The sequence below is a fragment of the Carcharodon carcharias genome, chromosome 3, assembly GCF_017639515.1.
Source record: "Carcharodon carcharias isolate sCarCar2 chromosome 3, sCarCar2.pri, whole genome shotgun sequence".
Classification (NCBI taxonomy): Eukaryota; Metazoa; Chordata; class Chondrichthyes; order Lamniformes; family Lamnidae; genus Carcharodon; species Carcharodon carcharias.
The window spans coordinates 205,986,979-206,008,336 of record NC_054469.1 but is presented as its reverse complement, the minus strand read 5'-3'; the positions used below and the strand labels follow the sequence as shown (position 1 = coordinate 206,008,336).

Genomic DNA, 21,358 nt, shown 5'->3' with positions numbered 1-21,358 from the left:
CCTGAACCAACATCGCCAAAACATCTCATACTACTGTGTGCAAATTGACTATTTCACTTGCTTACATAATCACTAATTTTCAAAAGCAATTCCTTAGCTTCCCTTTTGGGTGGCCTGAAGAATGTGAAAGGAACTATATAAATAAGCTCATTTGTTTCTATAGTGCAAAAGGAGGAACAACATTTTCAACAACTATTTGGATTGATATAATGCCTTATGCAGTTTTTAAGGAAGCAATTTAATAGTAGAAAGTAGTCATTTAAAAAAACATTGTCAACTGCATTTGACCGAAAGCAATTAGAACAATGGAGTACTTTTGACATGACAGACAGTTGTACTGCCAGCTCTCATCAGTGAAATGAAGAAAGGTTAATCTCCAAGCAAGTGCACTCTATCTCATTCATACAGCATTGACCTCAGGGCTCTGAAGAGTCATACAGACTCGAAATGTTAACTCTGTTTCTCCCTCCACAGGTGCTGCCAGGCCTGAGTTTCTCCAGCATTTCTTGTTTTTATTTCAGATTTCCAGCATCTACAGTATTTTGCTTTTACTCTTCCCTCCGGCGTAAGCCCTGATTCAGTCAGCAGCACTAACACTTGAGTCAAAACTCTCTAGGTTCAAGTCCCCCAAGATTTGAGCAAAAGCTCCAGGCTGACACTAGTGCAGTACTGAAGGAGTGCTATATTGTCAAAAGTACTATCTTCCAGATGAGGCGTTAAACCAAAGCCCCATCTGCATTCTCAGTTGCGTCCAAAAGCTACCGGGCCAAGGTACTATTCAAAGAGCAGGGGAGTTCTCCTGTTCAAAATTTATCCCACAAATCAACAAGAACAGATTATTCAGTTGTTACATTGCTGTTTGCTAGACTTTGTTCTGCACAAATTAGCTGTCAGCTTCGCTACATTACAACAATGTCTACAGTTCAAAAAGTACCTCATCTGTTCTAAATAGTTTGGGGATGTCCTGAAGCTGTGAAGAACACTATATAAGGAAAGTTTTTCTTTTCCTCCAATTCAGATGGAACATGAGCACCTCCCAAACTCTCAACCTCTACCACATGGAAGGACGAGGGCAACAGATACATGGGACTACCTCCAGCTCCAAGTTGCACACCATCCTCACTTGGATTAGAACCACCACTCCTGCTTTGTTGCTGCCTTAAAATTGTCGAACCCTCTACTAAACAGCACTGGGGGAGCACCTTCGCCACAGACGCAGCGGTTCAAGGCGATAATTCACCACCACATCATCAAAAGAAAAATCAGGGATGGACAAACAAATGGTGATCTTCATAGTGAAGCTAACATCCAGTGAATAATTATTTTTTTCTAAAAAAGGAAGTAGAAAAAGGCAGAATACACACGGGGCCAATAGCACACAATAAACCAAAAACAACACTGAGCTGAAGAGAACATCACACCCCAAGGGAGTTTGTCCATTCGCTTAGTCACAGATGGCGTGCGTCCTGGGGAGGCTTAGTTTGAAAGGAAAACTTAAGCTGCTACCCTCATCAATAAACTAAAATGAGGAATAAAAAAACTTCACAATTGTGACAGCATTGAGTCTAACCACAAGGATGTTTAAAATAAACACTTAGCAGGAGCATGGAAAATTGCAAAGAAAGGCAAGGTCAAAATCAGCTGTCAATCACATTGAAGCACAGCTTTCTAGTGCTGTAGGATCATCCTCAAATTGCACAATCTCACCTCAGTCAAATAAATATCATTATGGACTGCACTGTGATAAAAACATTGGGGATATCAGTCTATACCAAACTGCAAAGACAGTTTACCTAAGAATTGATGTGTCTGGAGATATTAACTCTGGTTCAGTGAACACAGTAGTACGAGACAAGAATTACTTCAAATCCAACACCTTCCTGAAAGCTTTTAAATATTTAGCCCTCCTCTTACAAAAGCACACGGAAGCTTTCAGTTTCTCTCTCCTTACGTTGAAGCTGCCAACTTATTTTTCTTCTTTAGGCAGTCCCTCAGGATCGAAGAGAACTTGCTTCCACCCTGGTTTGATGGGTTCTGAGATACCTTGTGATGCGCTTTCTGCAGACTCTGCCCAACATGGTGCTTGAAGGGTTGAGTAGGTGGGCTGTTTGGAGGACTCCCTCCCGTGCCTTGGCTTCACCTCTGCATGTTTTCCAAGTCTCTCAATGTGTTTGGTGCCTTCCTGAATTAGCCTTCTCCATTTTGATCGATCACAAGTCAGGGTGTCTCATTAGTCAGCAGGTATGTTTGACCTCTTCAGGAATCAGGACATCCCTAAAGCATTTCCGTTGTTCTCCTGGGAGTCTCCTGCCACAAGTGAGTTTGGTGTTAGAGCAGTTGCTTCAGCAATCTGGTGCTGGGCATACAAACAATGTGTACTCCCCAGCAGAGCGGGCTTTGAGTGATTAGCACCTTGATGCTGGGTGAGTTGGCTTAGGAAGGGATGCTGTTGGCCCATCTTCCTTGCCACTGGATTGAGGATCTTGCAAAGACACCACAGATGGTACTTCTCCAGTGCTTTGAGGTGCCTGCTATAGGTCGTCCAAGTTTCCAAAGCGTATAGGAGCATGGAGTCACTGCGGCCCAGTAAACCATGACCTTTTTCTCAGGTTTGAGATCCTGATCCTCAAGTACACTTTTCCTTCGTTGGTTGAAGGCTGAGCTGGCACATTAGAGGCGATGATGAATTTCATCATCTATGACCACCTTCGTCGAGAGGAGGCCACCCGCAAGGTACTGAAAATGTTCACATTTTCCAGGATCTCACCGTGGACCCTAACCAACAGGTACGGGATTTGCTGTGAGAGTTGAATGGAACAGGTCTTCAGTTTTCTGGGTGTTTATTGCAAGGTCCATTTTCTCATATGTTCTAGAGAAGGAGATGATAATGACCTATTTATTGCATAATACTAACAGCCCAATGGGTCTACGCCAGGGTTAATGTTCCACATAGCCTTCTCCCACTGCTCTTCATTTCAACCCATCAACATAGGGGGCAGCTCACCCAAACTCTTATTAAAAAGCTTCTGTTTGGGTGCACATCAATATTTCCATTAGCAATTCCTGTGCTTACTTATACAATAATGCTGTCTACATAAACTTCAATTTACAAATCCTCTACCAATTACTCCAAGGCATTTAGCCCTACACTTCAAAAAGAACTTCATTGACTGTAGAGAGCATTGAAATGTTCTTAAGGTTATGAAAGATGCTATATAAATTCATGTTTTTTGCTTTCTTCTTTCATTATGGCACAGGCTGAAGTCCCTTTTAGTCTGGAAGTTACTAACATGCACCATCTTCAGTATGCCAATGTTGGATTTAAATTGATCCAAATGTCAGACACTAAGTTGATTAACTCCTATTGACAGCATTACTGCTGTACAATTCACATCTGCCGACACCCAGCAGTTGTGCTTTAGATATAACCTAATTCTGAAAGTTGGTGGAGTCCTTGCCAATAATTCATCCTTCTGAAGCTCAAAATCTGAATCAACACCTTGTGATGTACCTCCCTTTTCATGAGTTCTATCGTTGCAAAGTGGAACAAGTTCAAGATCTAATCCCCAAAGCATGGCTGCAATGACATCAGTTGTCAAAGGGTGGGAACATAGAAACCATGAACGAAACAACAAAATTGAAAGCATATAATTGCTGGGATTTTAATAAATGGAGCCTTTGTTACTTGGGAGTTTATAAAAAGATTGTGTGTCTGCTTGTGTAGGGACAGACATTACACACACTTGAAAGCTTTGCTGAATGCTGGCCTATGTTAAAGCAAACATCCTGTACTGTCCTGCAATAATGGCATTGTATTACATGAAGCCAGTAAAAACAAAAGACAGAGCTTAGTCTATTGCTGGTTCTAGTGTCAGTTATACAGTTTTCCCAATATTAGGGAAAACAGTAGGTTGTATTACTGAACTAGTAATCTAGAATCCTAGGCTAATAATGCAGAGAAAGCACAAGTTTAAAGCTCTCAGTTTTAAAAAAATGGAAATAAAAAGCCCAGTATCAGCAAAAAAGTGACCATGAAATTGTCAAATTGGTATAAGAACAGAACTTGTTCACTACTGTTCTTCAGTAAAGGAAACCTGCCGCTCTGGCTTATGTGACCCCAGTCCAACACCACCAAATAAAAACCGAGTTCAGTTTTTAACAATTTGGCTAGCTATGAGGCACCTCATCAGAGGTGTCTCTGTGTTCTATGAGCTGTTCCCAGAGATGCAGACCAAAACAAACATCAACTCCTGCTGGGGCAGCCATCAACTCTGAAAGATGCGCTTTGGTCTGTTTGAAACCTTTTGGTCTTCCAGGGCAAAGAACTGTCCATGGAGTGCTGCAAACCAACACATTCCAAGGTCCAGGACTAGGTGCTAAGGGACGCAATAAAGCTTAGGGCATCTATCGCAAAGGTTCATGGGGAAAGGTCACACACTTAAGGTCCCCCCGCTCTAGCACACAGAGCTGCAAACCTGTGGATAATCCCTCGGATTGTAAGCACCAGAGACTTTGACACGAAATATATACTGGAACTATAACCTGTGATTCTAAGTGTAGCAAGTGTAGCAGAGTGCCATGTACTGAATCAAAAGAAAATATTGCGCTCTCAAATATGACGTATATATTTTGAGGGGGGAAATAAATACTCTGGGTAGTTTAATCAACAACCTGCTCAGCTTTTGTATGTCTGAAGAACAGAAGTATGCCATTTGGTCTCTTGAGACAATAACAATTCTGTCAGATCACAGTTGATCTGTACCTTAACTCCATTTCAGCTTTTGATCCATATCTCTTCAATACCCTTAACTAACAAAAAAAAAATCAACTTTAGTCTTATTAATTTGAATCAACCTTAATTTTTTTTTGGGGGGGTGGGGGGGTGCGCAGCGAAGGAGAGTTCTATATTTCCACTGTGTGTGAAAAAATGCTTCCCGATTTCACTCCTGAGTGACCTAGCTCCAATTTTAAACATGTGTCTTGTCCTGGACTCTCCCAGAGAAAAATACTTTCTCTGCCCTAGCCTATGAATCTCCTTATTCTTTTGAGCATTTTAATCAAATCATCACTCACCCATATAAACCACAAGGGAATACATGTTTATGCTTTAACTTCAGAATTTAACTACTGAAGCCTCTCAATTCTGGTCAAAAGCGACATAACAAGCGTTATAAAAGACACTGAAAAGCAATTGACGCAATGAACTTAGATTAATGTGGAATCCTGGCAGTAACAGGATCAAGTGGCAGAATAGGATTCAGTGAGGAGGTTTCATTTGGAGAATGTTAAAGCTGCATAGGAGAAAAACCAAGAAGAAAAATGTAATCTGACAACCAAACAGCAACAATGAAGTACATTCAGTGATGTTAGCCATGGCTCAGTAGTAGCATACTCAACTCAATTAAAAAGTGCGGATCAAGCCCTATCTAGGCTGATGTTTCATTGCAATACCACAAAGTAGACAAAGAAAAGACGTTTCCACTTGTGAGAAGTCCAAAACTAAAGGGTCATAAATAAAAAGGCAGTTGCTAATAACCCCAATAAGCTATTCTTTTACTCAAAGAGAAGAACTCACTACCGTGTGCAGTTAGGCAAATAGCATAGACGTATTTAAAGGAATGATAGATAAGTAATGAGAGAGAAAGGAACAAAAGGATATACTAATAGATTTAGATCATGTAGGGTATTAGGAAACTTGTGTGGAACATAAAACACTGGCACGAACTAGTTGGGTCTCTGTGTGGAAAATTCTATTTCATAAAGAACCCAATTCTTCACCTTGAATTTTATCAGTGTAGTAAAAAAATGTGCCATATAAATTACATGCTTTGATAAGGAAGCAGTTCTTAACTACAGTTGCAAAGACTTCTAATCATCTCCAGAACACTGGAGCTTTAAATCCTCTTTCCTTTCAATTGATGAGATGCTGAATCATCACTGCCCTGCCTGCTGGCTTAGAAACATTGATGGGAAATGTCAGATGAACAGCATGTAATTTATGGCAAGTTCCCCCTTCAAGGCTAACTTATGTCCAATGTCAAATTATACCTTTGATTATTACGTGAGGCACACAGACAGTCACATGCAACCAATAGTACTGTGCATGAACAGGGGTGCAACAGCACCTCCCAAACCCTTGACCTCCAGAAGTAGAAAGGCAGCAATTGAATAGAAACACCATCACCTCCAAGTCACAAACCATCCTGATTTGGAAATGGATTACTGTTCCTTCATCACTGCTGGGCCAAAATCCTGGAACATCCTACCCAAAAGCACCACACTGACTGCAGTAATTCAAGAAGTGCACCACCACCTTCTCAAGGGCTGTGCAACAAGCACGACGTTTCCAGTGATGCCTATATACCCAGATTTCTTTTTTGAAGTACCAGCATATAGTAGAGTTGAGGGGAAAGAAGCAAAGTGTCTCTACAATGAAGCAGTAGGTGATGAACATTTTTTAGGATAAACTTGGTACAAGATTTAGCTGACATCCAAATTCATGACTGCAGCATTGCTACTTCAAGTTTTAAAAAAGCACACAGACATTTAAAAAAAAGCAGTGTTGTTATTTTGCAATAACAATCTTATACAAATGAATCGTAAAGAGCTGAATCAAGGCAATGCAGCAGAAAACAAGAAAGAAAAGAAACTTGCATTTATCTGCTATCTCATCACATCTCATGTGATAAATGTTATGGACTGATTGATTTTGTGAACACATTTTTGAAGAATGAGGTCTAGACCACACACATGAAATATGCATAAAGTCATAAGAAGTTAAGCCTTCTGACAACTCATGCTGAATACATTTAATTTTGAAAGGATATTGCCACACACAGTTCTTTTCACTGCAATGCTCCAGTGCTCTAAAAGCGATGGTTTATAAACATTTTGTGCAAGGGATCTCTGGAAGTGTGGATGTACTTCCCAAACCCTGATACTCAACCTAACTTTCAAAGACAGAGTCAGTTTCGCAAAAGGAAGTCAGTGCCATCAATACAGGAAGTTCTTGCATTGGCCAAGATCATTGCATAAATGTAAGGAAATAATGCACTCAAACAGATGGACAGGAAGTTGATAACTTCACAGATCCACCATGCTCCATTTGCTGGTCTCCGAGACCCAAGGAAAATCTATGGTAGGGAACACCAGGACTGAGCTACATTTTCAGATTTGATACATTAATTCACAGAGGTTACAGATTCCATCAATGTCATGAAGCTACTAATGTATATAATATTATTGGGGAATATTTTTCTTTTAAAATAGAGGTTTAGTGTGTGGGTGTGTCTTCATTGGATTAAAGCCAGCTAGTCTGGATGCTTTGATGTGTGCTAGTTTTGATATGTGGGAGAGATAGAGCGTATTTGCATTCTTTAGATACAGCATTCAAGAGGTGGGGTAAAAACTGATACCTATCTAGCAGATACCAAGCAATACATTTATATTACTAATAAAATTGGTACTATGAAAGAGGTTTTTTGGTTGGAGGAGGGAGGGTGGTGATACAATGAGAATCTGCATTCAATGACTGGTGGTAGCTACATCCTCTGAGCCTTCAAAATGACAATGTTGGATATTGAAAGCGTATTGTCCACCCATCCTCTCAGATGAGCAGAGCATTCTTAAGAATTAAACAACCGGTATTCTTAATTGCACATTAACCAGGCTTTCCAATGATTTAAATACCAGGTTCCAAGTTTCTCCAAATTTTCTCTCAATTCTGAATGTTTTCTCAACTCAGTATTAAGTTCAGGCATTGTGACAATCTCAACAGCACAATTCAGCAAGTGAAAACTAAACTTGATATTTCAAAAACCTGCACCAATGGGTTTTACACGGTTAAAATGAGGATTTCCCATGTTCCGTGTTTCTGGCTCTGCCCTATAATATTTTAATCCACTGCTAGTGCATAAAGGTTTGGAGGTTATTACTTAAGTGGAACACTTTTTTTCCCTTCTCCCTCCCATCCTCTAGATTGATGAAACAGCTATGACAACTGCAACTGAAAAGATTTCCTTGCTCACAATTTAACTATCAGACAGCAAGTACGGTCATGAAAGCACAACTAATTCACACCCTGTGCTGGGAAATCAAACAGTGGAGGAAAATAGCTACTTTAAAGCATTGGCATATGGGCCTTCGTACAATACAGCTTAAAAATGAAAAGAAGAAATGCTAGCAAGTAACTTGTACCATATACTTAACAAGAAAACCATACTAGGCAGCAGTCACAAATCACCAAAGTGCCATATGAATCCAAAATTGCTTAAAAAATGGTTTGTGAAAGAGCCAAAGATACAGTCCCGCATTATTTCACTAAAAGTATAATCTAAGATAGCAACATTACTTATTACAACAATGCTAAGCTCTTCTTTAGCCCAGAAACAAATCATAGCAATCTACAAATAGCAAATGCACTCATGAACACTTTGGACGTGTGATGAGCTAAAATGTTTGTGATCTTGTTTAAAAAGTCAAGATTGCTTTAAAATTCAGCACGCACTTGATAATTGAAAGTGCATTTAAAAGGCCAAATATTGAATTGAATAATTTTAATTAGGTACATTTGAAAGGGATATTTTAGTGCAATGGTTATGCTACTGACCTGGTAAACCAGGTGCCTGCACTAATAATCTGCTAACAAACCCCACTACGGCAGTTTGAGAATATCCATTCAGTTGAAGAAACATGGAAATAAAAGGCGACATCAGTAAAAGGATCAAGTTGTTGGATTGTAAAAACCCAACTGGCTCACTAATGTCCTTTAGGCTTGCCATCATTACGCAAATTGGGCTATATTGACTCCAATCCCACAATGTTTTAACTGCCCCCTACTGAATGTGTCCCATTCTATTGTATCAGGGAACTGGGAATAGGCAATATATATTGGCCTTATCCTGTAAATTAAATTGAAAAAAAAAAATTGGCCAAAAAAGCTGTTTTTAAAAAAACAGAACTACAGAGTGCTTCAAAATTCAATATGCTCGATTATTTAAAATGGACTCAAAAAGGCTAAAAATCGAATTAATTCAAAGTTGCTTAATTGAAATTTAAAAGGAAATTTATCATCGAACGGTTAAGGCACAGAAGGGCGCCATTCAGTGCATCAAGTCCGTGTCGGCTCTCTGCAAGAGCATTTTAGTTAGGCCCACTTCCCTGCCCTTTCGCCTTAGCTCTGTTTTTTCATTGAGTGCTTATCCAATTCCCTTTTCAAAGCCACAATTGAAGTTGCCTCAACCACCTTTTCAATCAGAGCATTCCAGGTTAATACCACTCGCTGCATAAATACTAACCCCTGCCAGCCAATGGAAGGCATCAGGAACAGTTCCACATGTGTACTTGGCCCACATGACTGTTGCATGCAAAACTATTCCTGACCCCTTTCCAGTTGCCAGGAGTTCAGGCCATGGAAGCTCCAGTGAGGTTGTTTAGCTACAGCATTGAGTTTACTCATGGATGTCAAGTTGCCATTGACCTTGTAGTTGAATTTTCACCAGCAGATGCCTGGTCCCTTCGCCATACCTGCAGAGAAGATACTTGCACTCCATCTCTTTCCCACAAGCTACATTGCTCAAATGCCCGCAGGCTTGGCCCTCCCCAGACTCTCACATTAGGCAGCAATGACAGGCGTAGTGCACATAACCACAACCTCTCTACTGCATACAAACCATAAAAGTGAACTGCTTCTATTTATATGAAAGCAAAATACTGCAGATGCTGGAAATCTGAAACAAAAACAGAAAATGCTGGAAAATCTCAGGTCTGACAGCACCTGTGAAGAGAGGAACAGAGTTAACATTTTGAGTCCAGTTGAGTCCTGAAGAAGGATCATACAGACAAATCGTGAACTCTGTTGCTCTCTCCATAGAGGATGCCAGGCCTGCTGAGTTTTGCCAGCATTTTCGGTTTTTATTTGTTTCCATTTATGTTGTATGTGCAGGGAGTTCTTATGTAGCCACATTACCTTAGTTGGTAGATAATGAATCAGAATCTCAGAATTTTAATGGCACAGGAGGCCATTCAGCCCATCATTTCTGCGCCAGCTCTCCAAATGAGCAATATGACCTACTGCCTTTGCCTTGTCTCTTCCCTGTACCCAGCACATTGTTTCTATTCAAATAATCACCTCTTGAATGCCTCAACTGAACCTGCCTCCACAACACTTCCAGCCAGTGCATTCCAGACCAAAACCACTCATTGTGAGAAAAAGTGCTCTCATGTCACATTTGCTTCTTCTGCAAATCATTTTAAATCTGTGCCCTCTTGGTCTTGATCCTTTTACAAGTGGGAACACTTCTCCCAATTTACTCTGTCCAGCCCCCTCATGATTTTGAACATTTCTATCAAATCTCCTCTCAGCCTTCTTCTCTCCAAAAGAAGAACAGTCCTAACTTAATCTCCATAACTGAAGTTTCTCATCCCTGGAACCATTCTTGTAAACCTCTTCTGCACTCTCTCCAACATATTCACATCCTTCCCATAATGTGACACCCAGAACTATACACAACACTTCAACTGAGGTCTAACGACTGTCTTATATTAATTCAGCATAACCTCCATGCTCTTGTACTCTATGCCCCTATTAATAAAGTCCAGGGTACTATATGCTTTATTAACTGCGCTCTCCAGTTGTCCTGCCACCTTCAATGATCTATGCACACATAAACATATAATGGGACTCTTAATCCGAGCATCAAATCTCACATTTTCTTAAATATTTTCTAAATACATTTTTTCTAAATCAAAAAGTGCCTTCAAACTAAATACTACAAACATTGCTCCTCAGAGTTCATTGGATATTGGGAATCTCATTTACAGAAATTCCTGATTATATGTCTTCATTTTCTAAATCATCAGAAGCATGTTTTACAGAGGGAACAGTTGAAAATGATAGACTAGATACAAGAACTTGCAGTTGGTTAAGAACTGCATAGACCTAAAATGGTTAACTTGATCTTTATTGTTAGTCTGTGTCAAGCCAACTTATTCATTTTAATGCAAACACCTGACACTGACAGTGACAGAGGCTGCACACATGCAGAAAGTTCTCCCCCCTGGTGTTGTGGCATCAGTAAAATGTTTTTCCTCATGTCAGCTCTAGTTCTTTTGCCAATCACCTTAAATCATTGTCTTTCTTGATACTCTCCTCAATGAGAATAGTTTCTCTCTCTTTATTGCTTAGACCAGTCATGATTTTGAACAAGTCTATCAAATCGCCTCTGAACCTTCTCTAATCAAAGGAAAACAACCCTAGCTTCTCCAATCAATCCACATAACTAAAGTCCCTGACCCCTGGATTCATTCTTGTAAATCTTTTCTGCACCCTCTCCAAAGTCTTCACTTCTTTCCTGAACTGCAGAATTGGACATAATGCTCCAGATGAGGATGAGCCAGTGCCTTGTTAGGGGTTCATCATAACTTCCATGCTTTTGTACTCCTATGCCTCTGTTTATAAACCCCAGGATTCCATATATTTTCTTTTTAAAAACAACTTTCTCAGCCTGCCCCGTCACCTTCAATCTGTGCACATATACCACCACTGTTGCTCTAATCCAAAACAAAAACTGTTTACTGCTACTCTCTGCTCCTATAACTCAACCAACTTTGTATCCATGATGCCATGGTCCCTTTTATTCCATTGGCTTCAAAATTGCTGGCAGGCCTTTTGTGTAAAACTTTATCAGATGACTTTTGTAAGTTTGCATTCACATTTTTTTTTAATTCATTCACAGGATACGGGCTTTGCTGGCTGGGCCAGCATTTATTGCCCATCCCTAGTTGCCCTTGAGAAGGTGGTAGTGAGCTGCCTTCTCGAACCGCTGCCATTTATGTGGTGTAGGTGCACCCAGTGCCGTTAGGAGGGGAGTTCCAGGGTTTTGACCCAGCAACTGCGAAGGAATGGTGATATATTTCCAAGTCAGGATGGTGAGTGACTGGGAGGGAAACTTCCAGGTGGTGGTGGTCCCATTTGTCTGCTGCCGTTGTCCTCCTAGGTGGTAGCAGTCATAGGTTTCAAAGGCGCTGTCGAAGGAGCATTGGTGTATTACCTTCATCAACCATCTCTGTTACCTCATCAAAAATAATAAGTACAATTTGCCTTTAACATATCCTTGCTGGCTTCCCTTAATTAACCCACACATGTCCAAGTCACTGTTAATTTTGACCCTGATTATAGTTTCTAAAAGCTTTCCTATCATCAAGCTAAAACTGACTAGCATGTAGGTTTATCCTTACACCTCTTTTTGAACAAGGTTTAAATATTTGCAGTTCTCCAATCCTCTGACACTACCCCCATATCCAAGGGGGATTGGGAAGATTATGGCCGTTCCTGTCCTGGTGTGTTATAAAAATTAAATACTAAGCTTTTCTAAAACCTCTTCTTTTATCATATTTTTAAGCTCATCCAGTGTCTCAGCTACCTCCTCTTTCACTGTGACTTTGGCAGCATCTACTGCATTGGTAAACATAGCTACACATCAATGTCATCCTGAAAACCAAAAATTTTTAATTCCTACACAGAACGAAGTCCTCTGTGCTGATCATCACCATTGTACTACTTATTTATAATTCAATTTATCAGCTTAAACAAGGAGATTAGACTGAGTTGCACTGAATTAGATTAGCAAGGGGAAAATACAGAGACGGTTTACACCAAGAATGTTAACACTGCCTGCTAAAAAAACAAATGCTCAACCTACGATGCTCTTACATTTGCTCACAATTCCTGTCAATTCTATCATAATTTCCTCTGTTCACATTTACAATGGAAAATACCGGTGCGAATTGATGTCACCCCATAATTCCAACGTCCAGGGGATGCACTGTAACACCATTACTAGTGGGAGGCTACAAAACAGATGTTATAACATGATTGAATTGCTTGCTTATTCCTACACTAATATGATGAAGATTCTACTTTTAAATTTAGTCATTTTAAAATGGAACTAAAAATACAAGTAATAGAAACAGAAAATGCTGGAAAAATTCTGCAGATGCTGCCAGATCTCAGGAAAACGGAGATAATGGATTGATGACCTTTTTTCCAACCTGGAAAATGACAGAAATGCAAAATTTGCCTTGCACCTGTATCTCCTTTGTCATTTAATCTCTCCTGACCTACCCTATCACGGAACCTCCCCTTTAGTTCCTTTCCACTCCTGCCTATTTCCCTGCTTCTGCACCTTCTGAAAATCTATTAACATCTCTAACTTTGCTCAGTTTTGATGAAAGATCATCGACCTGAAATGTCAACTTTGCTTCTCTCTCCACAGATTGTCCCTGATCTGCCAAGTATTTCAAGAATTTTCAGTTATTTCAGAATTTCACTATTATTGCTTTATATAATGGGTACCTCAAAATATCAGTCCTCAGGGGTCACTGGTTAGAATTTCAATCCAGCTGAAGCACACATGCATCCTGGAGTGTCAATAGACCCAAAGTTCTGGAATTGTCTCCCTAAACCTCTCTGCCTTGTTCCTCCTTTAAGATGCTCCTTTAGAAATCTCTGATCAAACTTTTGGTAATCTATCCTAATATCTCATGGCTCAGTATTCAAATTTGCTCAATAACACTCCCTTGAAGCACCTTGGGATGCTTTACTGTGTTAAAAGGTACTATACTGGTTTTGTTACAGATCCATTCCAGTCTGAGACAACATGATCAATACGCCAGATTATGGGCGCAATCGTCCCAGATTTGCACAAAGTGCGGTTGCGGGCAGGAAAAAGGACATTTTACCAGCTGGCCGCAATGGCAGGTTTTCCTGCCATATCATCCCAGTCCTGCCTCATTAATCATGCACTTCAGGGAAACACGTCATTTCACTGGTGGGCAGCCTCCGATTCACCCGCCACGCCATCACCTTGTCACTTCCTCACCTGGGCGCCATAATTAAAGTGCAGCAGCATGCACACCTCTCAGTGCTTCCGCCCAGGACTGCTGCACAGAAGACATGGCTCAAAAAGGCAAGAACACTGCACCCCCAAATCAGTGATGCATCCCTGGATGCCTTCTGGGCACTGCTGAAGCCCGCCACGATGACCTCTAACCCCGCTCTGGCCACAGGAGGCCCATCAGTGTCACCGCTCCGGCATGGTGGCAGAGATGGCCAGTGCCAATGCCGTACAAAAGAGGTTGGCCATCCAGTGCAGAAAAATGGATGAATAATCTCATCCATGCAGCCAGGGTAAGGCAACCATCTCATCACTCTAAACTCTCACGCTCAAGCCCATCACACACTCACTGGCATCTCACTCACTGCTAGCTCATGGGACATTACCACATTTGTCACATTCCAATCTGGACTCATCTCCTCTGGAGACTACCTCCTCAGCTCTCACCCTCTTGAGGCCACTTGCACAGATCAACATGTGCCATTCCACACACACCCTAGGATAACCCCCCCATCCCCCCTCTTCCTCAGCCTGAGCCCTGCAGCCTCTTCTCTTGGCCAAGGCCACATCCCCAAGTAATCCATAGCCCTACAACCGTTGAAAAGCCACCACCGCCTTAAGGCTGGTCTTGAAAGTAGAGACCAGCCCATGAAGTCGCCCTAAAATGATGTGGTGCTGCCTGCAAAGCCTGGAATGGATGACTGTGAGTGCTGCAAGGTAGGCAAACAAGTCTCTCAGAGTCCTGAGCAAAGTGCAGCTCGCCAGGTGCACATTGCTTATGTACAGTTGTGAACTACATCAGCATGCAATCACACCGATGTGCCCGGATAATCTAGCGTGGGGGGTATGATTCCGGTGAGCTAGGCTTATAATGATACGCAGATGTATTACAATGAAATTTTGGACCTGTGGCGGTGGGAAACACGGGCCGCCATTGACGAGCAGAGTAGACAATTGCAAACTGATTTCATGACATTTTGAAACTGATTTTGGTCCTTTCCGCTGTATTGTCCATTCACACCCGCCATGATGACCAGCGGACATGGAAAATTCTGCCCCATGTTATAACATGAAGCAAGAAATGGATTATTTCTCCCCTCCAGGCACTATTACAAGCTGGTGTGTGATTCCACCAAAATAACCAGCCAAAACCTCATCCATTCTGGTCAGCCTAGATAGCATCAGCAGCTTACATCACCATGGAGGGGAGAAAACAACAATAGATCCAAGCACAGTCATGTCCTGATTGCAGATATTCTCCAACAGAGTTCATTGACTGATTATCAGGAGCTGTAAACTGGTTGATTTCTTGAAACTTCCCTACCTACCCTCACTTTCCCAAACCCTTAGTAAGCAGGTCAAAGGCAATACCCTACTTGAAGCCACAAGCTGGGAGCAGCTAACTCTCAGCACAGACAACCAGCATTTCTTACTGGATGCATGACTCAAAAACCACAGTAGGCTGTGATTTAACAACTTTGCAGCTGTTTAGAGGTGGACTGGGGTGAGTGAAGAGTTTACAGCAAATTTGTACTTTTGGAACTAATTTTCTTTGAGCAAATAGCTCTGGTCAAAAATAGGTTGTACAATGTTTATTAAAAAGGGAACATCAGAAGAAAGTAGCCAGGAGAACGTGGAGATTTATTAGCCAAATTTCAGTGCAGCAATTTGAACGTTGCAGCAAATAGTTTTAATGCCAAGTCGCAGCAAAACTTAAATGGACATGGTGGCATCTGGATGCTGGCAAGTTACCCAAGTGATAACTTCACTACTTTTTAACTTAATACATTGCTACCGTAATTTGAGCTATAATTGGAGCTCCAGGAAACAGGTTCTAGCTTATTAGGAATAATATGTTACAAGATATTTTAGAAATCCTACATTTGTAATCATTTACTAGGTTGTCACAGTAGCTAGTCACTTGTGAAAACATGTGCCTCCAACTGCATTATCCTTTTTAAAAAAAATCTCTACTTATTTTCCCCAATAGCTATTCTGCTATCCATTCTTGATCATAACACACAAAGGAGCTCATCATACCTATGCCAGCTCTGTGAAAGAGCTACCCAGCTAGCTAAGGTTTCACAATAATCTATAGAATGAAATGGTTAAAGAGCAATTGGGGTTTGAGAAGGCATGACTTGTAAAAGTAACTATGGACCCTTGTAAACGCAAGTTAGTTTCATATGTTAAGTTCCACTCTTAGCAACAGGAAGTGACTGGATTCTAACACAATGCCAACAGGCTGTTCACAAGTACATTAAGTCCATGTGCAGTTAAGAAAGTGCAGGTGTTTGAGCATGCTTAAACAAGTTTAAAACATTGCTAACTACTTTCCCATGTGAGTTTCTCCTAACAGGTGGTGTGTCGCAAACTTCCTGCTTGGATAGGGAGACACCCAGTCCAAGTTTCAGGTTTGATTCTATTTCAGCGCTCTTCTGGGCCGGCCTCCTATCTGGCACCCACTTTGAACTTGGGTTCATCCAAAACTCTGCTGCCCATATCCATTCATATCATATCCCGTTCACCAATCACCCCTTTGTTTGCTGACCTACATTGGCACCCAGTCAGGCTGTTCCTTGATTTTAAAATTCTCATTCATTCCAAGCCTCTCCATGGCCTCATCCTTGCCCACTGTTGTAACCTCCCCCAGCCCTCAACCGTCAAAGGTCAATGCACTCATTCAATTTTATCCCACATTTAATTTCACTGCACAGCCTGCTCAACTACTGGGGGACATGCATTCAGCCTGAGGCCTTTATTCTAAACCATTCTGCCTCTCTACACTGCTCGCACTTCCAACAGCCTACTTCTTTGACTAAGCTTTTTGTCATTTGGCCTAGAATATCTCTGTGATTGTATCAAATTTTGTTCAGTAACGCTTCTGTAAAGTGCCTTGGGACATTGCTATGTAAATGCAATTCGTTATTGTTTGACAATTCCACCTCCTAATATAGCACTGAGCCATTCGAGGCCAGGAGACTCACAGCTTCAACCTTTGAAGTTATTGAATCTCAAATCAAAGAGTGATGCTTCAGTGATATCTTCAGTTTCCTCAGGGAAGGACAGGAAATTCAGCCAAATTAGTCTCTTGCTGCCATCCGGTGATGGCTGCTAGGGAAAAATTAACACACGTGTAGTACGATGATTAGCCTCAGCTGCTTAGAGTGGTAAGGCCTACTGGGACTCGCTATTCAAATTAAAACAACATTCACCTAGGTGAGGTACTGTATGGTTGTCGATATCCATATAAGCAACACCAACATCCTCCCCACCCCCAGGAAGGCAAGGCAAATTAGGAGGAGGGAACAGAAAACAGCATCAGACAGAGGTACTGCATGTGGTTTCAAATCTGTATCTTAGTAACAGTGGATTTTTTGTTTTGAGTTAATAAACAGCATTCCCTCGCAAACATACTTTCAATATTTCCAAGTTGGCTTCTGAACTATTAAAATGACTTAATGATCCAACAGCTTGGTTATGGGAGCAGGCATACACAAAGACTGCACACCTTGGGTCATGTCTTGTGTTGAAATTACACAATTCCAGTTGGGTAATATGCTCCTTCCCTGAAGCAACAGTCATATACTGCAATATCATAGTTGAGAGATGGGGTAGCATTGTAACCTATCTGCGGGTATTTATTTTTGTCTCAGTTCTGGGATTGCTGCTGGTTTAGCTGATCCTCACCTAGCAGGTTTTTAACCACCAGGTCAGTTATACATTGGAAGCACTTAGTGTGGAAGAAAAAGAAAAATCAGTCAGATTATAATTACCATTTGGCATAGATGTACTTTGCACATAATATGGAATCAACACCACGACTTAACATGTATTTGACTAACTGCTAACACTTATCTAAAAATGCTAATAGGTGTTTGATGCGAAAATGAGGAAGATCAGCCAGATCTTTAACGGATTTCAAATCTCTCTGCTGCATTCCTTCTCATTTCACATCAATACAAACCGCACCTCATCTCCTCTCCTCTTATTTAAGGCTTAAAGTCAATAGTATAGTTTATCCCGCAACTAAGGAAGCAGAAAACCAAAACAAAAATAATTTAACACATGGTCAGCTGCAGGAAACCCATTTCACTGGGGGTGAAGAAGCCCACAATCAACTGCAGTTGCAGAGGTGCAAAGACCAGGAGAGTGGGGTTGAGAAGAGGGGTATTTATAAATTTGGAGCAAGGATGGAAGAATGAAGTGACAAGCCCAGGTTGTTCATAATTATGACTTAAAACCTATGATCCATTTGAACATTTGCAAGGTATTTTTCTACCAGATATTTAACTCTGCTCTCCTGAAGACACATTCTTTCAGCTATGTGGTTTCATGGTGCTGGAAAGCCTCCAGGTACCCAGCAAGAGCGCTCATTCCCCTTGTCTGAACCTCAGGAATGACCTTTAGCAGGCAATTTAACTGCTGAAGGGAACACAGCCATGCCTGAACCTGTTTTCCTCTAATATGCACACACTTTCCAGCAGCAGTCAGTGGATGGTGAACAGAAGCAGGAAACCTGACTGATTCTTAGTTTCTGCCAAATTTAGCACATAGCACAGAGACTTGTAGATCTAGTGCAGTAACAATCTACGAGTATTTAGGGCCAAACTAGTTAATTCTGGGTCATATTTGATTTGATTTTCTGGTCTCCGTGACCTCTGCTTGTTGAATTCATGCTTAGTTGCAGCTGTAAACCTGAGTGATGCATTAGTGAAATAGTTTGCAAAAGCCTGAGATTCAAGTTACTACACTGATGTTGCATAGAAAGATTTTATGAATTATTACATTTGCCACCTCATCTTTCTTCAATGAGAATTGCAAACATGAAAAGGGTTACTGATGTACAATAACAACCCTTTGACTCAGAGCACTCTTGCCGCTGAGTCAAAGCTCAAGGATTCAAGTCCCGCTCCAGAGGTTTAAGCAAATAATCTTGGCGGGCTCTCCAGTGCTGCACTGAGGGAGTGCCATGTGTCGAAGGTGCAGTCTTTTGGATGAGATATTAAACAGAGGCCCTGCCTGTTCTCTTAGGTAGGCATAAAGGATCTCGCAGCATTATTCAAATAGAAAGAAGAGACAAGAGTTTTCTCCCCATTGTTCAGGCTCATTTTGTAATGCTGGTTGAAGAATAAATAACAGAAAACTTGGTCATTATCACATTGCTGTTTGCAGGATCTTGCTGTGCCCTCACTACGTTATAACAGTGAAAGGCTTCAAAAGGTACTTCATTGGTTGTAAAGCACATTGGGCCACCATGAGATCATGACCAGCATATAGAAAAGTTAAGTTCTTTCTCCATAATGGTATGTCAAACGGGCACCATTTCACTAACATGTCGTCTTTAAAATGTAGTTTGCTATCTAATGACTTCAGTTATGTCAAATCAATTTTAATATTAGGCCTTAATATTGCCTTTACAATACAATCCCATTACAGTTTTTAAAAAACTCCCAGGAAATGCAGTGGGAAGGATTGGGGTCAGCACAAAAAGAGTATCACTGTACCTTGATCTTCCCCCATGCCTATTGATGAGAAAGTGACTCTCTGGGAATGTCAGTTTCCAAAAGTCACTCACGAGTCCAACCAGCAGTTGCCACCCCTTGACTTTGATAGTTTCACCTTTAATCCATTTCAACTGACCTGTCATTCTTGGATCACCATTTTTCCTGACACCACCACCTGGAAGTTCCCCTCCAAGTCACTCATCATCCTGACTTGGAAATATACCACCGTTCCTTCACTGTCACTGGGTCAAAATCCTGGAGCTCCTTAACAGCACTGTGGGTGTATCTACACCACATGAACTGCAGCGGTTCAAGAAGGCAGCTCACCACCACCTTCTCAAGAGCAACTAGGGATGGGCAATAAATGCTGGCTCAGCCAACGAGCCCACATCCCTTGAATGAATAAAAAAGTAAAATCCTACATCTTTTCCATTAACAAAGCTACTTCAGAAAGGCTCAATTTCCTTTTCAACTGATTCCCTTCTCAACAGCTCCCAACAAAGTCTAAAATGCCAAGGACTTGGAGGGTGGTGGGGGCATATTTTTTAATGCAACCAGCTGTAATGATCTGGAACGCACTGCCTGAGAGGGTGGCAGAAGCAGATTCAATAGTAACTTTCAAAAGGGAATTGGACGTATATTTGAAGGCAAAACATCTGCAGGACTGAAGAACTGGGGAATAGGACTAACTGGATAGTTTTGCAAAGGGCACAGACATCAGGGAGCAGGCAGCTTCTTTCTACTGTATGATCCTAGGAGCTGAACCTTTCATCATTCACTTGAAGAAATCGAAATGCCGTGTAAGACAATCCATTCCTTCCCCACAATTCTCTAGTGAATGAGCCTCAAGATTAATCACACCATCTCCTACTTCAATTCTGGCCCAGGACCTTCAGATGATGGAATTCTTCACTTCATTTTTCTCCCCCTCACAATCAGGCTTTAAAAGCTAAATTGGTGTCAACTAATCACTGTGTTTTACTGGCTTTTGTCAACTTTGGTTGTGTCTTGGGTTTTAGCCCTCCACCTGAATTTCTCAATAAAAGGGCATTTTCAATAATCCAAGAAACTCATTAATTTAAATATTATAAAAAGGATGTTTTAACAGGTAGATATTAAGAAAATTCAAACAGTGGTACTCAAATTGAACTACAGACCTTTAATAGATTTCCTTCTGCTAAATTAGGGAAGGTGAAAGGAGCATAGTTGGCATTTTACCCTTTTATACAACTAAATTGCACATTACCCCCTCTAAACTTGATCATCTTTCAGCTGGTTGAAGTAAAAAATCAGACAGCGAGAACCTCTCCTGAAACGTCAGCAGATGCTACACATTTAAAATAAATGCAGTTCAACACTTGAGTGAAGCTCAGTGCTACATAGGGCGAGAGGCTTGTCTCACCAGCACGGAAGAGCCTCACAAAGGCTGGAGCTAAAATAGCGTTTTTGTCGTACCAAATTGATTTTAACCTCGCTAGTCCTGTGCTCTAAAAAAAAAATAAATCTAGCATTAGGAGTGAGAACAAAATAGGCACAAAAGGAAAGAGGGGGAAAAAAATATAATGCAGGCAGCAGCTGCATCACTTCGTAGTCTCGCACTCACCCAGGCTGGAACAACCTTCCCCATCATCGTTCTCATTCATGTCGCGGGTCTATTGTTCCTCCTCAATGTGCCGTGGAAAAGCAGTGAGAGGTGACAAGTGCCTGCCCGTCTCCGGGGGAGCAGGACCTCGTGTCTAATCCACTACCTCTGGATGAAGAACAGTGAAGGGAGTCATCCAAGCACGCAGTTTAAACCCACAGTGTGGAGCGGAGCTGCAGTGCAGCAGTGGTTACATTCTCTTGACAGGCAAACAGTGAGCTTCAGGACTTCACCGAGCAGTATAATATAACGTACACGCCAAGGTAATTTGGGACGGGGAAGAATAATTAAGAGGAGAAAGTAGTAATATTTAT

The 21,358-nt window shown here is 41.2% G+C and overlaps 1 protein-coding gene across 3 annotated transcripts in view; it reads right to left on the bottom strand.

The window, feature by feature from the left end:
• LOC121275944 (solute carrier family 12 member 7-like) overlaps positions 1 to 21,358 on the bottom strand; it is a 465,011-nt gene that overhangs the window by 313,157 nt on the left and 130,496 nt on the right. Inside the window, exon 1 of one of the 3 annotated variants that reach the window (XM_041183841.1) lies at positions 21,006 to 21,184. The exons of the other annotated variants lie outside the window; for them this stretch is intronic. Within the exon in view, the coding sequence (XP_041039775.1) occupies positions 21,006 to 21,045 (40 nt within the window). The 5' untranslated portion in view covers positions 21,046 to 21,184. Of the gene's footprint in view, positions 1 to 21,005; positions 21,185 to 21,358 lie in introns of those variants that run through there. 3 annotated transcript variants of the gene reach the window in all.